General features: G+C 37.9%; 2 protein-coding genes across 2 annotated transcripts in view; both read left to right on the top strand.

The window, feature by feature from the left end:
- LOC142336217 (glycine cleavage system H protein-like) overlaps positions 1–18787 on the top strand; it is an 81736-nt gene extending 62949 nt beyond the window's left edge. Inside the window, exons 2-5 of the mRNA XM_075384887.1 lie at positions 14486–14644; positions 14730–14815; positions 15191–15386; positions 18513–18787. Coding sequence (XP_075241002.1) covers positions 14494–14644; positions 14730–14815; positions 15191–15386; positions 18513–18616 — 537 coding nt within the window. The 5' untranslated portion in view covers positions 14486–14493 and the 3' untranslated portion in view covers positions 18617–18787. The remainder of the gene's footprint in view (positions 1–14485; positions 14645–14729; positions 14816–15190; positions 15387–18512) is intronic.
- On the top strand, positions 8249–8981 carry LOC142337069 (optic atrophy 3 protein homolog). Its single transcript, XM_075386136.1, has one exon. The coding sequence runs from the start codon at positions 8386–8388 to the stop codon at positions 8911–8913; it is 528 nt and encodes a 175-aa protein (XP_075242251.1). The 5' UTR covers positions 8249–8385; the 3' UTR covers positions 8914–8981.
- Positions 18788–19006: the final 219 nt, after the last annotated feature.

Below are 19006 nucleotides of genomic sequence, written 5' to 3'. Positions count from 1 at the left end.
GCCATTGATTTCTCTATTATTTGACGCAGGGCAAAGAGTTGATCGGCGCATCCTCTGCTTTTTCTGAAGCCGCACTGCTCTTCCCTTAAGACGCGATCCACTGAATCTTTGCATCGATTGAGAATAACGGAAGCGAACACTTTGCCTGGTACTGACAATAGAGAGATCCCTCGGTGGTTCGAACACTCTGACCTCTTTCCTTTACTCTTGTATAATGGGACAATTTCTGCTACCTTCCAGTCATCGGGCAGAACTTCCGTCGACCAACACTTATATATGATGTCCCAGAGCCACTCGACAATACCCTTGTGTGCTTTCAACATCTCACAGGAAATGTTATCGGGTCCACTTGCCTTGCCATTCTTCAACCAGCGGACAGCTTCAAGCACTTCTTCAAATCGAATTGAGCTCAGGTCAATCGACAAGCTTTCAGCTGCTTCTTCGGGATCCAATCTCGTACTGCAACTGGATGTTGAGGGATTCAGGAGTTGACTAAAATGTTCCGTCCAGCGTTCAAGTACTACTACTACTACCACTACTACTACTACTACTACTACTACTACTACTACTACTACTACTACTACTACTACTACTACTACTACTACTACTACTACTACTACTACTACTACTACTACTACTACTACTACTACTACTACTACTACTACTACTACTACTACTACTACTACTACTACTACTACTACTACTACTACTACTACTACTACTACTACTACTACTACTACTACTACTACTACTACTACTACTACTACTACTACTACTCTTTGAACACTTACATTCCATAAAGAAAATAAAGGAACAATGACAATAAGTACAAACAAGTTAATAAAATGCATATAAGTTTGAGCTTATTTGCATTTATTCAATCCAGGAAATGCTGTTCGACAAAATTGTTGAAGCGGGATTTAGACTCTCTTTTCGCTTTCTGTCGTAAGGTGATGTAACTCATGTTGTTCCTTGAGCAATCTTCTTCAAGTTGGTCCAGCCACGTCTTGCGTTGACCCCCTGGAGCTCGTTTAGCATAACGATATTTTTCTTTCGGCTCCCAGGTGAAAGCTCGAAGCGCTAGACGATCGTCATTCATTCTCAGGACATGGCCAAACCATTTCAACCGTTTAATCATGATCATTGCAGAAAGTGTCGACATACGTGGTCTAGCCAGTACTTCTTCATTCGTCGCCCTCTCCAGATATGAAAAACATAATATCCTTCGCAGACCACTGGTGTTAAAGCTCTCAACTTTCCGTTGCGTTGAATTATTCATGGTCCACGTCTCAGAGCTATATAAGACATGTGATAACTCGAGAGCTCTGTATAACTTGCATTTGAGGGAAATACTGAGTTGTTTGCCCTTCCAAATCTTCTGAAAGCTCGCAAGTTGCTGTCTCCCTTCCGCCAGCTGGACACTGATTTCCTTTAGGTCACCATGTTGCAAGCTGATGAAAGAACCGAGATAATTGAAAGCTTCTACATTTTCGAACTCCACTCCATCTTGATGGTGGACATTGCAGGAGGAAATGCGAGACCTTCCAGCCTTTTCTCTGCCGCAGTATCGTGACTCGTGAGTTAGTCGGCCTTTCACAGTCGCGGATTTCCTAGTGCACTTCTGAAAAGTGAGGTTTTTCTCTAGACCAACAAACTTCGACGCTCTGTCTTTGACACTCTTCGAATTCTTAGACTTGCAGAATCTGGCTTCATGCACTTTGCAGCCTTTTGCAGTGTCGAAACGACGTTTACAACCTGAACATACACAACTCTCGTCATCACAGACCGCAGATTATCTGTTACTTGGCGTAAACATTAGATCAGCAACCACTGACCTCTTGTCGCTGCTAACTGTCACAAGCTCCGCCTCCGCTGAACTTTTCAATCTCAGTTTCTCGCCAGCTAGTGTCTCGAACCAGCCCGCATTCTTCTTCTTGCCCACTAGCACCTCCCTGCCAATGAGTAGTCGAGATTGGTTTTCGGCCTCAATGAGAGTCCCAAAACGGCCTTTGCGGTTTCCTGTGAGAACTTCCACGTTTTTGCGAGCAATGGGTACACTGGCGCCGGGTTTTTCGCATTAAACACCCATATTCTTTTTCTGCCCAACATTGATCATTAGGCGAACAGCCTCGGCTGAAGATTCAATTCTGTGTAGATTTGCTTGAACTTCGGAATCAGAGATGCCCAGTTGGGCAACATCATCGGCGAAGTCAAGATCAGCAACACAGCGTCCAATGTCGATTCCTCTTTGAACTGAATTAGCCAACACATAGTTTATCACAAGGCCAAAGAGAAAAGGCTACCATACATCGCCCTGGCGAACACAATTTTTGACGTCGAACATCTGGCCCTTCTCGCCCTCTGCCTTGACGCAGCACTTGAAGCCTTCGTAACTGCTGTGGATGACATTCACAACTTTTTGTGGGAGCCCATAATGTTTCATTATCTTGTACATCATTTCGCGTTCCACCGAATCAAATGCAGCGCGGAAATCAATGAAACAAAAACTGACATCTAATTGGAAGGTCATGCATTTCTCTGGTATTTGCCTCGACGCAAACAATTGGTCAGTGCAGCCCCTGCTCTTTCGAAATCCGAATTGTTCTTCTCTTAGCACTTGATCAATCGCATCTTTGCATCTATTCAGGATGATTGATGCAAAAACTTCTCCAAGTACCGAGAGCAGTGAAACTCCGCGATAGTTCCCACACTCAGATCTTTTTCCATTGTTTTTGTATAGCGGCACAACGTCTGCTAACTTCCAGCTTTGTGGAAAATTTTCTTCAGTCCAGCACTTGTTGACAATGTCCCACAGCCATTCAGCAATTCCATTATGCGTCTTTAGCATTTCGGCAGAAATATTGTCTGGTCTACTTGCTTTATCGTTTTTCAGTTTACGAACGGCATAAAAAACTTCATCAAACCGAATTGGACCTAGGTCTATTTTGAGACTCTCGGATGCTTCCACTATGCTCAATACAGAATTGCCGCTTGTCGTGGCTGGATTTAACAGATGCTTAAAGTGCTCGGTCCAACGTTCCAACCTTTCCTCTTTTGTTTTCAGAGGCTCGCCTGTGGTTGAAACTAATTTATTAATGTGAGGACTCCACTTCCGGCATAACTGTTTTAACTCCCCAAACACTTCTTTCAGGTCACAATTGTCTGAATGATCTTGTATTGTTTCACCTTTGTCTTTCAGCCACTGTCTTTTGTCAGATCTTAAGGCTTTTCGTACTTCTTTGCAGCAATTAATGAACACTAGCAGCGCCTCCGCACTACTATGCGTCCTCAACTGTAACTCGGCCCGTTTCCTACTTAAAGTCAGCGTTTCAACTGTAATCCAGGGTTTGTGCACACGCTTTTCGGGGATGAGTAGTTTTGCTGCCGCTGCATTAAGAGCCGTTCGAAAATTTTCCCAGGATTGTTCTACGCCTTCAACAATATCGCTCTCATCAAGATAGCTTTTCACTTCTGCGCAGAAAGTTTCACGCGTGACTTCATCGCGCAACTTGGCAGAGCATACTTTCGGTTGACTGCGTGGCTTCTGTGCCACTAATTTGAATCGCACTTCAGCTATGACCATTTCGTGATCGGTGAGAGTGATCTTTTCCCTCCTTGTCCTAACGTTGTGCAAACATCTCCTCTAACCCGAACCGAATAAGATATGAACTAACATTTTCTTTCGCATATGCTGGTCAGGTGGGCTAAATGTGTACCGGTGCACTAACCGCTGTCGAATCCAGTTTCCACCAATCAACAGGTCATGAGAGACAAAAAAAGACAACAGTTTGTCTGAGTTATCAATCTCCTCGCCCATTCCAAAGGGGCCTCGGCAAGGCACATTGACATCAGATTGTTGACAAGGTTCCGTATTGAAGTCTCCGACGAGGCAGACTCTCTCCCTTTATTTGAAACTGAACACCAAGCTGCTCATTTGATTCCAAAAATTGTCTTTCGCTAAGTCGTCAGCTTCATTTGTGGGCGCATAACACACAATCACAAAAAGATTAGCTCGTCTCTGAGCTGCAAACTTCACATAAGCCATTCGCTCACTAACGGCAAATTGCTCAATTTTGTTACCGGCAAGTCTTTTCGTCACTGCAATACAAACTCCTACTTGTCTTGCTTTTGCAGTTGATAACCAGGAGTCAATGAGCAAAAGCTTGTGGTCGCCAAGATCTATTTCCTGCTCCTCCAGTCTTGTTTCCTGCACTCCCAGAACGTCCAAATCGTAGTTCTTCAGATCCATTTTCAGGCTTTCTAGTGAACCTGATTGAGCCAGTGTCCTGACTTTGAGGGTTCCAATTCTGAGATTTCTATTCCAAGGGAGATTTTTCGCACCCCTTACCCGGGAGTCGGGGCCAATTGTGTTTAAACTCATTGCATTGGGTTTTAAGGCTAATATACAACTAGTTGCGCCACCAACTAGAGGACCCTTGCCTCGTTAGCTCGGTGGTACTATGCATCTGCCCTACGGGCAGCTGCTGCACCACTTACCCCAGGGGACACCGCGGGGAGGAGAAGTTGGACTACTAGTACTACTATTACTACTACTACTACTACTACTACTACTACTACTACTACTGCTATTACTACTACTACTACTACTACTACTACTACTACTACTACTACTTCTGCTACTACTACTACCACTACTACTGCTTCTACTAATACTACTTTTACTACTACTGCTACTACTACTACTACTACTACTACTACTACTACTTCTACTACTACTACTACTACTACTACCACTACTACTACCACTACTTTTACTACTACTACTACTACTACTACTACTACTACTACTACTACTACTACTACTACTACTACTACTACTACTACTACTACTACTACTACTGCTACTACTACTACTGCTGCTGCTACTGCTAATACTGAAACCGGTAAGTTACCACTAGGATATCAAAATATCAAAAAAAGATTCACAGGTGGGTCGACATCTTGTTGAATGTAGTGGCTCCGAAAATGACATTCAACAAAAAAATGTGTGTGCTTGTTGGACATTAGAAACTCATGATCATCGAAGTTGTATATATCAGCAAATTGAACACGGACTAAACACCCGCTATAAATATAGGGGGCGCGAACTCACGCTAAAATATTAGCTCAAATCATATTTTTGATTTCGGAAGGAAAAATAGGTTAAAAAATGGTTGTAGATGATAAAAGGAAATTTGCAAAAGCCCCTCAAGAGGTACAATTAGGGTTATGGCAAAATTAGAATTAACCTAAAAATACATAGACATAGTTAAAATCGAAAAATCTGGAAAAGGAATGTTTTTAAAGAAATTGATAACAGCTCTGAATATGTTATTTTCTAAAAAGGACTAAGTCAATAATAAAGTTCTCCTTAAAACAAACGTTTCTGCTACAACTAGCATCATCAGGTTAGGAATTTTTAAACACTTGAAGATGAAGTTTTTACAAATAACATGATTTAAATTTATCGTGTGAGTTTGTCGGGATTTCATATATACAAAATTTGAAATTTGATACAAGCAAAATTTTTCTCTCATTTTGTTACCAGTTTTGCAACTTTTTGGCTGTTTCTCATCCTTTTTACTATTTCATTCCATTTGTCTGAATGGCACTCTTCTTCTTAAAATTTTGCAATCAACCCAAATTCAATTTCATCAACATATAAATTTTGAAAAAAAAAACCACATGTGTGCATGTAGACTAATATGTGAGTGTTAGCCCGCTGCTCCTGCATTCATCCGGGTGTTAGGCTCCGGCTTCCGCTGCGCATTGTAAATGGGTTCCAGTCTCATTTGTTTTTGTGAGTCGTTGCACTAATCAATGACACGCCACTCAAAAGTTCGCTAAGAGCCACAACCTTCACTCACATGTTGTCCATTTGGGGAGTCTGTATTTTGATGCTCGAAATCCTTGTGGCAATATCTCTGCAGGTCTGCCCGGATAAAGTAGAATTACACCACTACATGTTATCTGGTAAACCACATCAGACTTCAAATTCGTCCCAAACACTGATGAATGTGTTAAAACTTTTTTTAACGTTTCATTTACTACTTTTGAAGACCAATTTTTTCTTTCATTTCTAAAGCTTCGCCGAAGTTTTTACAATTACTCGTGCAGTGCAGTAGCCTATGGAATGTCCCCTCAATAATGTTGTACTTGTGTTGAAGTGGTGCACATATTCGGTAATTAAGGATAGTACCAGTGTCTGTTGTTTGTTGGTACCATTTACAAGTTATCATTCTTTGTTCATCATCGTGCAGTGCCATATCCAAAAACGCTATTTCATGCTCATCATTTAAAATTTCAGAGTAAATTCTAAATTTAGATGCAAATCGTTGACTCTTGAAGCGATTTAGTGCAGTCGTCTTTGCGGTACAAATAATGTCATCTACATATTTTTCGAAAAATTGCCCTTTTCTGCCGTAGTCACCAACTGGCAAATTTTTGCAGTTCAGACAAATCCAAACGATGCATTTTGGAATTGCTCTTCGTCTATAATTTGGCGTTTGATATGATACCGGGCTCGCATTTTTCATAGTCGAAAGCTTTGGTGCTCCAAGCCTTTTTTCGATGGCAATCAGGACATTTTTCATTGGGATCTTTAATTGTCACACTCAGTGTTTGACTGTTGTCACTCTATATTTCTTCAAAGTCATAATCCAAATAATAGCTAAGACAACTGCTAAGGATGCTGCCATTGCCAGACCGTCTTTCTGACCTTACCAGTTATCGTTACTTTTGAAATGAACATTGCTGACTGCCAGTTTCAGTAAGAGCTTGAGTGCGGATTGTTCGATGTCAGGTGCGTTGTCTCTTGAGTATAAAGATGCTAGAGGTATTTCAACGGTATCAGAAACTGGTTTTGAGCTGGAAATATGAGTTGTAAATCGGCTAAATATTGTAAATATCTTAGTCTCTTCAAAAAAATATATAAGGGGCCGTGTTAACCATCCGGCATCGATGGATGTAGGTTGGAAAATAGGGCATGATGGATAGCACTTAGTAGCCGGATGCTGCACTCCAAGTTGTTCCCCTCCAGACAGTGTAAGGACGGCCCAGTCGAAAAACAACTAGCAAGTGGAGGGGAAAGCACCTATATATATATACATATATATATGCCTCAGCGGCCCCTGGGACTTGATATGAATCTATCACAACCGAACTACTGATTTATGGTCCAATGAGACTTTTATGACCAATTATGATAAAACTGTCGGCTAAATTTCCCATTTTTTTCTTGTCGGCTAAACGCCCTGTCGGCCAATTTTCCTAGCACCAGGGAACTGGTATGGAAGGATTAAAGTAAAAATGGAATATCAAGGAAAACGCAAAGGAATAAAGTTAAGCAGCCAAACACTCAGTGCAGCCTTCCCTCCTCCACGACGGTGCTAATCAAAGTTAGTATACCCGCCTTTGGCGCTATGGAGCTCATGGGTGAGGCAAAACCATGTTTTGATAACGGAAGCGCGTTAAGTCAGCTGGATGCTCCTTCCTCCGAGGCCAACTGGATGGAATACTTCATTTTGATTGATTGTTTTGGATTCTGATTTTTTTTCGAGATGAGTTCACGTTGCATGACTGCTTTCTGTCGGAGAATGATCTTGGTTTGTTCTAATTCACATTGTTGATTTTTGAATGAATCATTATTGAATGACTCCAATGGACTTGAGAGTTCAATTGATTGCTCAAGATTTTTGTGAATATCTTGTGGGAGGCCGATGTTAAGGCCACCCATTCTGAGAGGGAGAGAAAAAAGTTCTGTTTCCTCTTTAAGTTCGGATTATTTCGCCGACGGTGTTCGGTATGACTCGGCTAAGCTGCTCCTCCACCTTGTCCAGAACCCGTCCCTGGCAGGTGTAGTACGCGAGAGGAAGCTCATGTTGAACCCCCTTCGTCAAACATGCATAGGCATTCTGGGGAGAGGTGAGAGCAAATTGACCGAGTCTTTACAACCTTTTTGTGTATTTAATTTCTGAATCTTTCATGAAATTTTTCAAATATTGTATAAATGAAAAAATTCCGATTAAATTGTTTAAGATAGTTCTTAGAATTGTTTAAATTGACTCAGACAAATTTGAATACATATTTTATCCTTTAAGAATTTGTAAGCACTATTAACCTGACGATGAACGTAAAGTTCGAAAACGTTTGTTTTATATATCAGAAATAATTTTAATTTGACAAATTAGTTTCTTCTACATCGTTCCATATAGTGTTGGTACAAACGGAAAAGATCCATAGTGTTTTACATTTGTGTTTCAATTTCAGATGTTGAATAAATGCTGGCAATAAGCGGCGTTTTAGCTGAGCAACACGATATTGTAAATGTGACATCAGCTTTGGCATTTATTTGAACTGATACAATTCCTTTAGAGAAGCTTAGAGATGGCTCTGCCGCTTGTTAGCATAATTTGGATTGCACTGAAACAGCTTTCAAAGCCGATGTCGCGATCTTTAGCTAGAAGATCGCAGCATAACAAGTTACTTAGAAGTTATTGTTTACTGCCACTGGGACAACTTTATCACAAATTTGAGACAAGAGCCAGAATGCTGAATCAAGGCTTCAAGTGGCCAAAAACAATACCGCCCTTGAATGAAGAAACAGCAATTCAGTACAGCTCAGAAATGGTCGCAGAGTTTCTAATTTTCTTGGTAGCAATCACTCCAGTTTTAATGACATGGTACCAGAGTAGCACCCAAACATCACAAGCTAAATCATCACATAAAAAAACAATGGAAGAATCAGTTGAGACATTGTCAAATCATATAATGGACATCACTCTTGAGTTGGATCGGCAAGACGCTGAGTTGCGAAGCTTTTCAAGGAGACTCGGTGACCTTGATACGAGAATAGGGAAAATGGAATTGAATAATAACAAAAAACAAACCCATAGCTGGTATCATTTTTGGTAGATTCAATCTATTTCACATATTTTATTTTGGCCAGAATTTATATAATCAATAGCAATCAATAGCATTTATTGTTTTTTTTGTTGACGGAAGGAAAGTTGAAATATTGGGAGTGTAGTCGGCCAACTCGGAGGCGACAAGTCAACTCCTATGTACAATTTGACTACAGTCATCATTAGCGAATGGCATCTGCAAAATAAATACACAATAATAACGATTTAAGGAAAATAAATTGCCAACAAAATAACACTGTTTTAAAGCTACAATGACAAGCATGCAATGACTTACGTCAATTTTAGGGCAATGTGCAGTCGTCTCTGCCGAAAATGTGACATGCCTTTTTGCTATCATATATGAAAGGACCTTTCTATTACAAGGATAAACTTACATTGTGGCATACCGGTCCACCGGGTGTTCCCTTTGAGAGGAGAGATTCTCAAATCAACCTCTTGCTGATCTGTTTTCTTTTTTAATTGTTTTGATTCACGTGAGCAAATATTGAATTAAGTTCCCGCTTTGAATTGTTCTCTTTGTAATCTGCATATCGCCTCTCAAACAGAAACAATTAATTCTTTGTTTATTGAAATAAAGCAATCGAGAACGCGCATTTTTGTAGTCCGCCGACAATATAATGCAACCAGAGTAATGTGTATATGGGCTTACAGGGCCAGTATTTCAAGTAATGCTTAGCACAACAAAAATGGGCAATCGGCCATGAGATACTTTAATGCCATGTAGGCTTAGGGTGCAATCGGCTAATTGATGCCCCTAAAGTTAGTTTTAAAAAAATCTCATGTATTATGTAATTAAAACGAAGACCACTGATTGGTTAACGATTATTACAAAATCTAACGAGGCATTTTCAGTATGATATGCAACTGAAAAGTTGTGAATGAGTGGAAACTTCTTTAGTTAAAAGTTAATAATTTTTCTGAAAGTAAAATTTCAAGATGGACGCTGAAGAACAGTCGGTTCCAAAATATTAAAATAAAGTTAAGAAAAATTGGAAGTAAGTAAGCGATCGTTTTACATTCAAGTATAGGAGTAATGTATTAAGATTAGGAATAGAGTGGTAATAATAACAACACCTTGAAATATTAGGAGTAATATATTAAGATTCGAAAAAGATTAGAAATTTTTTCGTTTTGCTATATTGAATCAAAAAATTTTTATTATGGGTGATATGGTATCAGAATTTAGCTTAGGACTTTTCTTTTTTAAAAATATTATTCACACTCAATGAAACTCTATCCAGAAAATTTTATTAACGTTTGAAGCGAGAAGAAATAACCATTTTCCTAACCAATTTGCAATTTTTCTAAATAAAAAAATAATAATTAGTTATCAGTGACGTGGTATTACTAGTGATTCCTGGGAAAGGGCCCCATTACCTGCTGAGAATTGCCCGACCCGTTGCAAATGGACATTTCACTTGATCATAGGGTAGCAAATTCCTTTAAAAAATCCATTTTCCTAAAATTATCCTTCCTGTTAAAATTGAAGGAAAATGGCAAATCCGGATGAACTTTTTCATTGAAGTCGAACAATCTTCTGAAATATTGGCCAAGTCTCCCTTTTTTCTTGAGAAAACCCAGATTGAAAAAAATATGGAGTTAAACACGCACGTTTACAGATTAATTTTAGTAAATGCTTGATATTGAATGCTAATTTCACTTTTAGTGCAAAACTTGACCAATAAATTTGGAGTTATATTTATTGACAGACAAGTTCTTTCGATTGCTACTTAATAGTAGTTCCATTATGTTCGCGCAGGCTCGTAAAAATTACACTGTACACACCCTTTGTTTTCCCATAAAATAGTTTTTTTGGCTGCCAGTTCAGACCAAGTGTTTCGACTTTTCACAAAAAATAGCTGTTTAATCGGTTTTCCTGGAAAAGTGCTCCCATTACTGCGAAGTGCCCGAACTGTTGCAAATGGACTTTCCACTTGATCATAGGGTAGCAGTTTCCTTAAAATGTAATCTTCCTTAAATTATCCTCCCTGTCAAAACACAAAGAAAATGTGCAAATCAGGATGGACTTTTTCATTGAACTCAAACATTCTTCCAGAATATTGACTATGTCTCCGTTTTTTTTCTGAGGAAAACCCAGATTGAAATAAAGGAACTAAATTCGCACTTATACATATTGAATTTAGTAAGTGCTTGGGAGTCAATGCTATTGTCACCACTTTTAGTGCAAAACTTCACCAATAAATTTGGAATTGTATTTTCTGATAGACAAGTTCTTTCTATTGCCACTTAATCGTGGTTCCACTGTATTCAGGCAGTCTCTTAAAAAGTACAATTTACACCCCTTTGTTTTCCATGAAATACTGTTCCGGGATGTTACTTCAGACCACGTGTTTCGACGTTTCACTAAAAATAGCTGTTTTACTGGTGGTTCCTGGGAAAGGCCTCTCAATACCAGCTGAGAAGTGCCCGACTTGTTGCAAATTGACATTATACTGGGTAGCACTGTCCTTAAAAGTCATTTTTCTTAAATTATTCGTCCTGTATTGCAGCCGCCAGTGCACAATATATTATATCTATAGTTAATTGAGCGTGGTACTAGTGGAGATACTAGTGAAAAGGAAGAATTGGACTTGATAACATTATGCAGAAGAAATTATTAAGTTAAAGTTGGATTGGTTGGCTTGTTCGTCTGGTTGGTTGGATGTTCACTGACAGAATAAAATCCTTTTTTGGTCAGTACCAAATATCGTTTCTACCACCATGCTGAATTAACCAAGTTCAACAATGAAATGGCAATTTTTTTGATATTGCTCGAAGCCCGAGCTTTGTCTAATCAAACATTGCTTTTATTTTCGACACTTTTCAACCTTGTCAGCCATAAATCAGGTGATAAATGAGTTCCTGAACTAAATCTTTGACCTTGAAGACCAAGGATTTTTTAGTGATCTTTTATAAACGTGTGACACTCACATTGCCCCCTCTTAATGAGTGCAGATTGTACCACTCACTAAAATAAATCAGCCAGTGTTTTCATATGCAACTTCTGTTACATGAAAGTCTCAATTTAAAAAGGTTGTATTTTTGATATAGAAACGCTGGACGCGCTCCTCGTGATAAGAAATTCTGATTATCTTGCCTGTTGGGTTGACTAATCTGCAATGGTCTCACTGAATCATTAATCGAAATAACTACCCGAGAATTTTCATTTGACTGTATGGCAGAAACCTGCGGCTCATAGTCCTTCCATATCTAGTTACTGCTTCTAAATGAAGTGCTCTTTCTAAAGCTTTGTCGAAAATCATATCCACGTCGCCTAAATTCTTTCTCAAAATGAGATTCTTTTTATCTCAATATACTCCTGGGGGTACGCTTTTAAGGCTAACGTCTGCAAATCACCGAGAAATTCACCGTCGTCAAATCACGTCAGCAATTCACCGTTTGTTTTTCAGTTTTTAGTTACTCTCCTAGCTATCCTCCCCCGGAGCACTACTGGTTTCCTATTATAATGTTATCTGAAAGCTTTTACGGTCTCATCATAGCTCTTTCTAGTGTCCTCCGAAAGTGTACGATCGAAATCAATAGCCGACTGTAACATGAGCGCGAAATATGCGGCCGTTCATCAATTTCAGTCTCTGCGCCGTTTACTGGTTCTTTTATTTGCCATTTTTGAAGTTGGCAAGAGCTCAAAATTTGTAACATAACTTTCGAAATCTTTTGATCCCGTAAACGATTCCGGTAACAGAGTTATTGAAGAGTTCCACGCCGTCCGTGTTTTAGAAGTTGTGTTTAATCGATTCAATAATTCAATTCAATAATTCCGTTTGAAACCCGAACCATTTTTGGCACTCAAACTCAATGGCTTTTAGATCTAATTGACGTTGTATTTCGTTTTTGAAGAAATGCAACAAATTTTGAGGTTGAATGGTGCTTTTTTGTCAAAGTATCTCAAATTCAAATACAGATGGTTTTGAACGCTATTTTATTATCCAAAAAACATTCACGACCCGAAAGTTTAACAATGACATTCTTTCTCGTCGAGTCCCGACCGCAATTCACAATTCCTCTCACTGGTCGTGATGTTAACACGTCAAGCTCGTGTTCAAAATTGATGTTCAAGCAAAAAAGTGATTTCTTAGTGAAATTAGTACAACGCTCAATATAATTGGGTGGTGGTTTTCTATTTACTTTCAATCTATGTCGCCACTATAGCAGCCGCACGTGCACAATATATTATATATTTAGTTTATTGAGCGTGGTATTAATAAATTACCAGTGAAAAGGAAGAATTTGAATTAATAAGTAGACTATGCAGAAGAAATTATAAAGTTAAAATTAGGGTGGTTGGCTCGTTCGTCTGGTTGGTTGGAAGTTCGCTGACAGAATAAAATCCTTTCTTTGGTTTAGTGCAAATTATAGCGTCTATCATCGGGGTAAATTAACAAAGTTCAACAATGATTTGTCAATTTTATTGATTTTGCTCGAAGCCCGAGCTTTGTCTAATCAAATATCTATTTTGTCAGGAGAAGCATATCTCGTTTACTCCATTTGTGTTCTGCCTTGACGGCATGTTGGCCCCAGAAAGCACAATTTTGAAAAGACTATCTGATTAGCTATCGTCAAAATGGGAAAAACCTTATGCCACAATTATGAGCTGGGTCAAAACAAGACTTTGTTTTGCCGCCCTGAGAGCACGAAACTTTTGTATGAGAGGTATGAGATGGCAAATGCGATCATTCTAGTTCGAAGATGGCGCATTCTTAGAGAATGACTACTAAGTTCACCAGAAGCTAGCTTGATCTTCTACCTCCCGTCGAGAAGGGGATAGCGCCTAACATTAATAATATCTCGCACAAAAAGTGGGGAGATCTGTAGAAGCCGAATAAATTGAGTGACAATCTCGCAGAATGATTGTTCAATTTTGAAGCTGTACTGTGTCACCTAATGGGAGAGGACTTTATATATTTCTTATTCTTCTAGACTCAGCCAAAGATAGCGGAGTTAAGCAAATTTCCTGATTAAACGAAAAAGAAAAGAAAACAATTGATGAATTTAAAGAACAGGAGGGGGACGGTAAACTTGATAAGTTGACTGTTGATTTAAATTAGAACCATGTCAGCAATACAATAAACTAAGTAATATATAGGTTTAGCCTTTCTCTATCCTCATGTCCTTTTAAAAGTTCTGTTAAGCTTAATTGGACGTGATGTTTTAGTTTTCAATGTTCATTTTTTAGGATTAATTTGTTCTGTTATACGTATCTAGAAATTTCGTCTCTAAATTTTCTCTGCCTTTTGCATTCCTTTAAATAAACTTTGGTTTCCAAAACTGCACACATTGTCTGTTATATTCAAATATATAAAGCTGTCAGCATTAACTAATCAACATTTTAATTTTCAAATGATATGTGATTTGATTCAATTGGGTGGACATGTAGGTGATTCCCCTTTGGTTATGCTCGTGAAATTTAAAAATTTTCCCTCTGTGAACATTGAATTGCGTGAGAATGTTGAATTTTTTTAAGGATAAAAGTACATGATGCCAAAATAAATGTATACTGTGCGCCTCCGTCAGCTGTATCATTATAAAAGTATCTTTTTTGCAGATTGAAATGAGTCTTGTGACTTGTGGGGTGCGGAGTGCTCTCCGTGTTAGAGTTTTGAATAAAAGCCTTGCCAATATAACCAAAGCTTCAACATCAGTGCTACCTAGATGTGCCTATTTACCATTCAGATATTTTTGCAACTCTTCACTTTTACAAGGTTAAATATTTTGGTTAAATTTGCTGACCTATGTGCATTTTGAGTATTGGTCGTGGTATCTATATATTGAGTGAATGTATTTCAGGCAGACTGTTCACAGAATCACACGAGTGGGTACTTCTGAGTGATGACAAGTCAAGTGCATCTATCGGAATATCAGATCACGCTCAGGTTACTAATCTATTTGGTGAATTAAAACTTTTTTTATGAGTGCATGCGTCCGGCTATCACAAAATAAAACCAGAAATTATTATAACAGTTTTATGGACTGGTTCATGTCAATCGTCGCAAAGATTAATGGACCATGCTCTTTGGTTCAATTATTTTGTTTTCTGATTTTATGAGCTTTTTAATATGCTGTTCTGGAATAAATGCCAAAATGGTGGCACAAATTTTATATAAGCTTTATTCAGCTTCGACCATGAACATAATCTTCGCCAGTTTACAAGCACATTAACTTTTTAGATCTTCTCTACGGTATAAGATTGTAAGGGTAGTGATCTTTTTAGATCGTAACGGCCCTGATGCATTACTGTAAATTTTCAGAGTGCCCTGGGTGATGTAGTGTTTGTGGAGTTGCCAGAGATAGGGAAAGAGGTGTCAGTTGGAGAAGACTGTGGTCTAGTGGAGAGTACAAAGTCTGTCAGCAGTATCTACTCCCCCGTCACTGGGGAGGTAACTGAAACCAACACTGCTCTCGAGGAAGATCCCAGTCTTGTCAATAAAAGTCCATACAAGCAAGGTTATTCACGAGTATTTTTTGAATAGGACTTCATTTTCGGTTGCATGGAGTTTCCGAGTTTGATACCACAAACATGTTCACCACTGCAGGTTTCTCATTTTTTTTAAAATCAATCAGATATTTGATTGACCCAATTGATTGCTCCAAAATACAATTTAGAGGAATTATAAAGATCATATCGGTTGTTAAACAATGTTTCTTCAGTTGGTTTGATTTCGGAGGAACTTTTTCCAATGCATAACTTTTTGAATTACATATTCAGAATATTAAAAAATAATTGATAACAAAAATATTGAGCAACAGAACTCAAACTTTGAAAACTTTAACTTTGACAATTTTGAAAACAGAAAGCAAAACTACAAAATCAAAGTTACCACCCACGGATGCAATTTTACCCAGACTATCAAACTCCATACTATCCAACAAATTTCTTTAGCTTCCAAAATCCTCGATTCTAGCCATGTTTTAATTATTCTTCAAATAGACGTACGGTCTCTCAAAAAACATTTCTCAGACCTAGAGGCTTTAATTTTAAGTCTTGAATCGAAGCCTGATATTCTATGCCTGAGTGAAACATGATTTAGTGAAAATGACTAACCGTCAATTTATGTTATACTTGGCTTTAATAACTGGGCAATAAGAATTAGAAATTCACGAAGCGGTGGAATTATGATATAATGTAACAATCCCTTAAACATTGTGAAAGAAATTCCGAATCCTTTTAATGAAGAGTTAACTTAAATCTAGAGAGGCAAAATTTCAACTTCGAACTCATCGCTTTATATAGCCCTCCACGATACAACAAAATGACTTTCATAGAAACCCTTGATATATTGTTAGAAAATGAAAACAGCCCGAATACCCCAATAATAATTTGTGACTTCAATATTGATATTGAGAGTAAAAATCTAATGGTAGATACGTATTTAAATAGCATCGCTGCTAACTGTTTTGAGTTCTATCCAGTGCAATTCAAGTTTAATATTCGCAAAACAACGACACATAATGAAAAAGTGTATAGAGTTTCCAAACTCGGAGCGAGTAAAAAAATGTCAATGACTTGAGTCAACATCGGAAAAATAACGACAAGCAATTTAAACGAAGACTTTGAGATTTTTAATACTTTTCTTGGAGGTAACAAATGTTTATCATCAACACTACACTACCATCAGTTAAACTCAATATGAAGCTATCAGTGTCCATGGAATGTAGCACTAAACCGTTGAGATTAGGTGTGAGTTCATCATAGAAGAATTCATACATATGTAGTTCGCCTCGTTTTAAATCAGTAACACCAAGATACATAGGAGAGTCATACTCTTTTATCCTTTTTGAGTATTTAATTGTATAGTCTTATCTAGTAACATTGACATATTTTGGTTTACTGACACTCTTCATAATCTGTTCTTCATCATGTAAGAATTTAGCCGGACAGAAATTCAATAGAGTCTTACACAATGTTCCAAATTGTGATTTATTCATAAAGTTCCACAAATCCTTTTTTAACTGTTTTATCTTCTGTTCATATACTTGTATCATTCTGAATGTTGTTTGTACATGTATAGTCTTTTTTAAAATCTAATCACTATGTATTTTAGTCACATTTAATCCCATTCCCACATAAAAGGACAACAATCTATAATGAACACCATATTCATATTTATCATTTTGATCTAAGAATAATTTCTCACACTTACAGGAACCCTTCTCTTTTTCTAAATCCTAATTCATGATCTTCAACGTTTCTCTTAAATGGTATTAGTGGCATGTTTCTTGTCAATAGCCGCCGCCAGCCTCTCAAGCGGCTATTATTTAGGCGCTCTCCTGTTTACAGTTCAAAGAATTTGAATTGTATTGGTGCGCTGTCTTTTTTAAAGATCTGTTCACACATTTTCATGATATTTAAAGTCAAATTGGAGTAGTGATTATGGTCACGCCGAAACAGGAAGTGGAGTGAAAAATCGAGTGGTTTTGCGGAGTGAAAATTTTTCGCTCTAATTTTAAAGTAGAGTGAGAAAACGGTGTTTGAATAAAAATTCGCTTTCTCGCTAGTGGTTTTTTGTTCACATGCGGTATCACTTCGATTTTTACAGTTTTGATTTTTTGGATCGGATGTTTTCCTAAATGGTTTTCCCAATCTATTCATAGTTTATTCTACGCCTAGTTTTTTGTTTAACCAAATTTTCATTTCTCGCTAGTTTTTTTGTTCACGTGTAGCATTTTGAATTGATTTTTGATCTGATTTTTTTTAAAAATGTTCTCCCAATTCATTCATAGTCCTTGACTAGGTCTAGTTTTTTGTGTAGTCAATGAAAATTCTTCGAATTGTACGTCAGGACTTTTCCTGCTATGTTTTTTTTTAATTCGCTTTACCTTTTGAGCACGTTTTGCGTTTTACATAAGTCACGATTTTCACGTTTGGTTTCTGACTCACCTCACTCACTGTTTCAACTGAATGGATTTTAAGTTCTTTCAAGCATTGAATTGCGTAATTTAGTGAATACGGTCAATGTCAAAAGAGCCAAGTAAAAAAAAAACGGGATAAACCGATAAAGCCCTGTCATTAAGTCTTTTTAAGTTATCAAAATTCATTAGAGCGATTGTAGCTGATATTGGTATTAAGCTTAATACCCTTCAGTTTAGAAGCCGAAGTAAGTATAGGTTTAGAATCTAACTGAAACTGCACACTGAATTAGAACAATTTTTGCAACTTAGAAAAAATTTTTGTCAATTTCTCTTCTTTCTTTTTCTGTTTCATTCCCAATGTGCATCTAGCGCGTCAACGGTGGCTATTTTCCGGCAATCTGCCGACTATGTCTTTATCTTTGCACTCATTAGTATAGTCAATATCACGAACAACCCAATACGACTTGTTTGTGAACTCGTGATCACCCTTCTGATAGTGATCATTCCGTTTGTGCGTTTATTTCGGCTTTTTGGGCAATGTTATCTGCTTGCTATGTTGTCGTTCCGGAGTTACTGGTGAATGACAACAAATAAGATAAATGGTGACAGCATGTGTTGAAATTTTATCAAACCAGGCGGATTCTACTTTTCAGTACTAGTTTCCAGAGCAGGCATTGTTTGGATGTACAGTATCTATGACGTATTTCTTAAAATGTTTAGGTTGGATCTGCAAACTCAAAGTGACACCTGACGTAAGCTCAGAAATAGAAGGGCTAATGACGGAAGAGAGTTATGACAAGTTTCTCAATGCCGAAGATGCTTGAGCGAGTTCTGTTTTTAAATGAACAAGCTCTATTCAAATGAATGTTGTAACCTGACTTGATACCTAGCCGTTGACATGGTGCTTATTTTGTACCTTTATTCACTATATCTGATTATTTATTTTTCACATATCTCATTCATTCAAGATTTCGTATATAAAATATTTGAAGTAATATTTTTCTTCCATGTCACATGAGCTGTCTGTCACCGGTAATTATTGTTCCTTTGGTTAGAGCCCTAAATGAGTAGTAATCCTGGTAAGAGTCTTTGATCGTTTCTTGGCCTCTCTCCTTGGATTTAAAATCGGCAACCAGGCGAATAATTTCAGGCTGATGCAGTGTGTTATCTATCTCTTTTCCCGAAAGGCTTTAGGCTGCTTTCTGCGTGCCTTT

The sequence above is a fragment of the Convolutriloba macropyga genome, chromosome 3, assembly GCF_964194025.1.
Source record: "Convolutriloba macropyga chromosome 3, txConMacr16.3, whole genome shotgun sequence".
Classification (NCBI taxonomy): Eukaryota; Metazoa; Xenacoelomorpha; order Acoela; family Convolutidae; genus Convolutriloba; species Convolutriloba macropyga.
The sequence above is the reverse complement of the archived record's forward strand: the minus strand, read 5'-3'. Positions and strand labels throughout refer to the sequence as shown.